Genomic DNA, 6,960 nt, shown 5'->3' with positions numbered 1-6,960 from the left:
TCTGAACTCCATAAATATGCCATGTATGCCTAAACATGAGTTGAAAGTAAAGTTTGGAGCTGTTGTTATGTTGATGAGGAATTTAAATCAGATTATGGGTCTATGCAATGATACAAGGATGATAGTTACTGGCTGCAAAAAAATAATATAGAATGTCAAATTCTCTGTGGATCTCAAGTTGGTACGAAACATCTAATTTCAAGAATCGATATGGTCCCAACAGACACAAATTGGCCATTTGAATTTAAAAGAACATAATTTTCTCTCCAACTATGTTTTGCCATGACTGTGAACAAGAGCCAAGGTCAATCATTGGACACAGTTGGATTGTATCTTCCTCAGCCCGTATTCTCTCATGGTCAGTTATACGTTGCAATATCCCGTGTTACTTCTCTAGAAGGACTACATATTCTTATTGATGACGATAATGGGAAAAGCACAAATATAACATCAAATGTTGTGTTTGAAGAAGTTTTCTACAACCTTCCTAAATTGTGATAATATTTGATTTAACTAACTTATTGTAATTGTTTGACCATGAGTATTTTGTACTTGAAATCCTTATTTCGTGGTATGTGATTTGTTTAACAGTTGAATTTGATTTTATTATTATAATTTTATGTCATTTCGTTTGGAAAAACAATTTATTGTATTTAAAAATAATAAAAAAGAATGACATGTATATAACAAAGCTGTATAATTAGTTCTCACTAATCCATCTAACTAACTTGATGTTGAGCCAATCACATTGATCCTCATCGTATCAAATAATAATTTATCCAATTAAAGGATATGTTTATGATTCAGTTAAAGGCTGATTGGATTATCCCTTTACAGGCCTTATGTCACGTAGTAAAAGGGAAAGATCAAGTATGCAATATATGTTTATCGTGCACTTCATTCAACAGCATGTCATCAATTATCATTCCCGTTAATGTAGGGTAATGGACTACAAAAAGACCATCACGTCGGTGTGATATTCTAAGTTCAGTACCTCGATTAAGAATAGAACATGGAAGCTCTCTCAGGAGTTGTGACTTTTAAATTCTAATAATAGATCATCATGTTTAATATAAATTACAAATTGTTTTCACAGAATCTTGCAAAGATGGAAGCCCTCATGTTTGAACACATTTTAAGTCTTGACAAGTCTAGGTCGGATTGGAAGATCAAGGAAAGAGTTACAAGAATGTGGCCTACTGTGTCTTCTGAATCAGGAATAACGAAAGGCCGAAATCTCATTCTTCTTGATAATGATGTAATTACCTAATCTGTTGATTTCGTTCTATATTGATTATGTTTACATTTTTAGAATGGATATTTATGATTATACTTTTCCACTTTATACTAAGTGCAGAATACTCATATTCATGTATTTACTTTTGCTGATACTTGGAAACTTATTGGGAAGAATATTGTTGAAGGAGCTGTTTATATTATTGACACGTTTATGGTTAGGGATGCTTCTGGGAATTTAAAGCCTGTTTCTACAGACACATCTATAAGATTTACAAATGCTACCACTTTCCAACCATGCACCGAGTATGTTATGATTTCAAAATACAAATTTGAATTTATGGATTTGGGTGATTTGATGGATGAAGCCAGAAAATATGGTCCTAAAGAGAATCAAGAATTTGCTATAGGTTACTTCGTCTTTCCTATTTGGTTTATTATTATTCGTATTAACAATTGTTATAAAAGTTCTGACTGCAATCCATGTGTTTATATATTGTAGATATAATTGGAGTTGTTGAAGACTTTATTAAAGTAAGCAAAATCTTCACTAAGTTTGGAGATAGGGATATTGTTCGATTCAAGATTTGTGATGCAAGGTTATTCTTTTAATTCAACATACAATTTTTTATTAATTTTTACGTCGTTATCAATTCTGGGACCTTGATTAATAAATAATTAAATGTTTACTTGATTACATTATAGCAACAAGCACAGGGTTGGTAATGGGGAGATATCGCGAAAGTTGTCAGTGGTCAATATGAGGAATATAACCATGAGGAAAATGTTATTGTAATCTTGACAAGCGTAAAGCTAGGAACATACAACAGTTTGATCTTTAGTATTTTATGTTATATACTAATTTGTCAGTAAGGTTATACACGGTTATATTAAATTACATTTTATGTAAGATACATATTGCTTTAAAACTTTAGATACGCTTCAAATCAGCAGCTTGGCATCCTCGAAAGTGTACTTCAATCTTGATGATGAGTGTGTACTTGAGATGAGAAACATGTACAATCTTATAAACATTTACTCATTTTCCATATTTTGTCAAGATTGCATATGATATGTACATTATATAATGTGTAGGCTTGAACTTGAAGGCTATAAGCCGTCGAAGGATGATGCGGATAATAGCTATGCTTTAACATTGGCCTCTCCTTATGAGTTTATAAATCTGAAAACATTATTTGACAATGTTGCTGACAGTGTTGAGGTTAATTCTTTTTTGACAAAAGTTTTAGAGCATTATCTTAGATTTATATGCAGTATAATTTTCATTTATAACATTATCCTCAAAATTATCATTTGCAGAAGAAATTGTATTGTGGTTTGACAATTGCTAAGTTGGAGGAAGGACATTCTTGGTTTTCATATTCATGTAGCAAATGTCATTTAGAAGTTGTTGAAGTTGGGAATAGATTTAAATGCGGTAAATGTAATCGCACTTTTCCAGTTGCTGGAAAAAGGTATTGACACATAGGAAATAATATATTTAACATTCGGTTGGTACAATTTCTTTGGATTACGAAATGTTGAATTATTTAATACTTTTTTTCACTCACAGATTCAGTGTAAAGGCTGTTGTTGTGGATCAATCGTTCTCATGGAGACTCTTCTCATGGATCGTGTTGTGAAACGGCTCATAGGATGCTCTGCTTCACATCTTTATTTGAAGCAAACAAAGGTTCAATCAATTATATTTTTAAAATTTGTTTCCATATTATAAATTGTTTGCAATACAGACCAATTATGTTGATGACTTAATTATGAAAACAGGAAGAGGTAGCTGCTAAAGTGTTTCCTGCATTTCTGCATGTCATGGACGGGAAATAAATTATTATTGTTGTTGAAGTTCATGCAGCCAGAGATATTTCTGAAAATTTTATCATCAAGGCCCAAGACATGTATGATTGAAACATGTATGCCATGTCAACTTCTGAGTCATCCAATCATGTTGATTTCCCTACCCTTGATTTGTCAGAGGTATGAGAATTTTTTCATAAATTACTGTTATTGCATATTTTGGAATATAATTAAACATTATTGACTAAACGTTTGCATTATAGTCATTTGATCAGGCCGAGAGTTCGAAAAGCCCTGGATCTTACAAATCCGTCAGTAAGAAAATAAAAATGGTAAATAGTAATAATAGTTTTTGAGTTAATCTCTTGACGTATGCGTATTTTACATTAAAATGCTCTAATATTACAGGAGAAGTGATGATGTGCTTCTGTTTTGTGGCATGGATGCGGCATTTGATCTTGCAATCCAATTTCCTAAGATTTTATTTATGATATTTCTTTATCACAGTGAACTCTAAACATTATTTTCGGTTGTTTCAAGTTTGTTTTTATATTATAATCTATGAAGATTGCTCTTTGGTTTTGTTTGTCGTTTAATTCATAATTTTGGATAATCACATTTTTAATGTTTAATGCGATGTTAAGAGGAACACTAAATTTTTGATTCCTGCTTTTAGTTATATATGTTACAGGTAGTTAATCTTATATAGTTATAACTGTTTGAAGTTAGTTATTAATGAAAAAAATTGTTTTATAAATAAAACTCAACATCCATTCCCCAACAGTCACATCTCTGTATCTTTTTTTATATATAGATGTCCGTCATTATGGTTGAGATTAGTTGGTCTTTAAACGTTTTAGTAAGAATACCAAAAACACAAAACATGTAATCATGGAACATGTTGAACGTGTATGGGAATTCCCTGCTCAAGGTTGGATCAAGATAAATGTTCACGTTGAGTTTGTTCAGAATGCTCCTGGAGGCCAAAATAGAAATGGCATTGGCGTTGTTGTGAGAGATTCAAATGGCTTTCTTCTTAGATTAACATATGGCACCATTACAGGCCTAATTAATCTGAATAGTGCTTTATGGGCTGTTTTGATAGGAATGCGTAGAGCATTTCAAGAGCAGTAAGAACATGTTATCATTGAGACTGATAATATCCAGGCTTACCGTGAATGCAAGTACTACAGAGATGACGGATTAACACCACATACTAGGAGCACTTTCAGATTTATCCTTTCACGTCTTAATGATCCTAACATTCGTTATGAAATTAATTTGGTACATCCGTAAAGGAACTCTGTTGCAAGACTGTTAGATATATTTGATAATGTCATGGCTAATATGTTTTATGTTTAGATTTCAGATCTTATTTGAACAGAATAAATCAGTACTTAACTGATCAGTACTTATACTGGAAGTCAGAACTTAAGGGATATCAGTACTTATGTTATCAGGAGATAGATATCAGAACTTAAGTGCTGAAGGACGATCAGATAAGGACAGTAGCTGATTAAAGTTAAGAAGATCAAGATAAACATAAGAAGAGATATGCATGAAGAAGGAATTCCGTGAAGAATGGAATACTTGGAATAGAAGATATCTGATTGATATATTTTAGGAAGCAGAATTATATTCCATATCAATTAGCGAATATCTTGTAACTGTGTAGTATATAAACACAGACATAGGGTTTACACTATAAGTGTTATCATTATCGAGAATATTATTTATTATAACCCTAGCAGCTCTCGTGATATTTTGTTCATCACTGAGAGATAACAGTTCCAGATTGTAACAGAGTTTATTGGTTAAATAAAGTTTGTTTTCTGTTACATAAGTTCTTGAAGTTTGATTTGATTGTAATAAACACTGTATTCACCCTCTCTACAGTGAAAGTGTGACCTAACAAGTGGTATCAGAGCTATCTGTTAACACACATACAGTTAAAGATCCAAACACAATCATGTCTGACACAGAAACTCCAACTAAGCCTACCAAAACTGAGGAATCATCAAAGACATCAACTCAGAGTCGATATGAGACTATCAGAGTTCCCATATTGAGACCATCTGAATATCCCATATGGAAGGTAAGGATGACCATGTTTCTGGAAGCAACAGATCCAGAATACCTTGATAGAATCAAGGAAGGGCCTCACAAACCTACCAAGCTCGCTGTTGTAGTTGCAGGTGAAGCAGCAATGACCGTACCAAAGGAAAAGAATGATTACACTGCTGAAGATATAGCATCTATTGCTAAGGATGCCAAGGTACGTCACTTATTGCATAGTGCCATTGATAATGTAATGTCAAACAGGGTAATCAACTGCAAGACTGCTAAGGAGATATGGGATGCACTGGAGACAAGGTGTCAAGGAACTGAAACAGTTAAGAAGAACAGGAAGACAATACTCACTCAAGAGTATGAACACTTTGACTCTAGGACTAATGAGTCATTGACTGATGTATATAATAGATTTGTCAAACTCTTGAATGACTTGTCATTAGTAAATAAGGAGTATGATCTTGAAGATACAAACCTCAAATTCCTGTTAGCTCTTCCTGAATGTTGGGATTTGAAGGCAACAACAATAAGAGACAACTACAATCTTGATGAAACAACTCTTGATGAAATCTATGGAATGCTCAAGACTCATGAACTTGAAATGGAACAAAGAAGCAAGAGGAAAGGAGGAAAGTCAAGGACAGTTGCTCTCAAGGTTGAAGAGGAATCCCCCAAACCACCTTCCTCAAAGAAAGATAAGGGTAAAGCTCTTATCATAAAATCTGATACTGAGTCATCAAGTTCTGAGAGTGATGATGACTCAGATTCTGAAAGCTTGCCTGAAACTGATGCTGATGAGGAGATGATGAAGCTGTGTGCTCTTATGGTGAAAGGAATCACAAAGATTGCATACAGGAAGTTCAGGAAGGGAAAGAAGTTTTCCAAGAAAGGCATAAGTTCTGATAAGAAGAATTTCAGAAGATCTGAAGGAAGAGGAGGAAAGTCTGACAGAGGAGATTACGCTAATGTTAAATGTTATAATTGTGGTGAGAAAGGCCACATATCTCCTGATTGCAAGAAGACCAAGAATGACAAAGGCAAAGCTCTTGTCACAAAGCAGAAAAGCTGGACAGACACCTCAGACTCTGAAAGTGAGGAGAACTATGCATTGATGGCAAATGCTGATAAATCAAGTTCTGAGAGCAGTTCTGAAGCTGCTGAAACAAAGGTACCTCAGACTACTTATGCTTTTCATACTGATGATATTAATGAGTTGAGAAGATATCTTAAAACCATGTTTGTTAGTTATAGAGATCAAACTTTAACATGTGAAAGATTAACTTCTGAAAATCTTGCTTTTAGGAAAAGAAATGATTTCTTAGAAAAAGAGTTAGTCATGTTTCATCAAACTCAGCAGGATAGAGATGATGCTTTTTATGTTAGGGATGAAGTGCTAAAAATGAATGAATCTCTAAAAACTGAGTTAGAAAAGGAGAGAGAGATTATCAGAACTTGGACTAACTCTGGCAAAACAACTCAAAATTTGCTAAGCAGTGAAAACTGGAAAGAGGGCTTAGGCTATGGAGAAAATAAAAAAGGAACTGTAGAAATTAAGCCTGTTGATAAGCAAAAGCCGAAGTTAAAACCTGTTAAGTTTGTAACTGAAAAATCCGAAAATGAGAAATCAGAAGTTAAAAAGGAATTAGCTTCTGACAAACTAAAACAGGAAAAGACAGCTGAAGTTAACATAGGCTTAATGACAAAGAAGCAGCTTAAGCATAAGCTGAAAGATGTTAAGAATGCAAACAAGGTAAAATCACCTAGGAAAAACAGGAATGGAAAGGAAGGTGTGAATAAAAGCAATAACTATAAATCTGTTCCTGATGCTCCTAGGAAAGCATG

General features: G+C 33.5%; 1 protein-coding gene across 1 annotated transcript; it reads left to right on the top strand.

Moving 5' to 3' along the window:
* The first annotated feature begins 282 nt into the window (after positions 1 to 282).
* On the top strand, positions 283 to 2,879 carry LOC141687226 (uncharacterized). Its single transcript, XM_074492431.1, has 8 exons — positions 283 to 471; positions 1,097 to 1,258; positions 1,358 to 1,646; positions 1,739 to 1,835; positions 1,942 to 2,028; positions 2,332 to 2,458; positions 2,557 to 2,711; positions 2,810 to 2,879. Exons 1-8 carry the CDS (start codon positions 283 to 285, stop codon positions 2,877 to 2,879), a joined length of 1,176 nt encoding a protein of 391 aa, XP_074348532.1.
* Positions 2,880 to 6,960: the final 4,081 nt, after the last annotated feature.

Source organism: Apium graveolens, chromosome 2 (assembly GCF_009905375.1).
Source record: "Apium graveolens cultivar Ventura chromosome 2, ASM990537v1, whole genome shotgun sequence".
NCBI classification, from domain to species: domain Eukaryota; kingdom Viridiplantae; phylum Streptophyta; class Magnoliopsida; order Apiales; family Apiaceae; genus Apium; species Apium graveolens.
The sequence above is the reverse complement of the archived record's forward strand: the minus strand, read 5'-3'. Positions and strand labels throughout refer to the sequence as shown.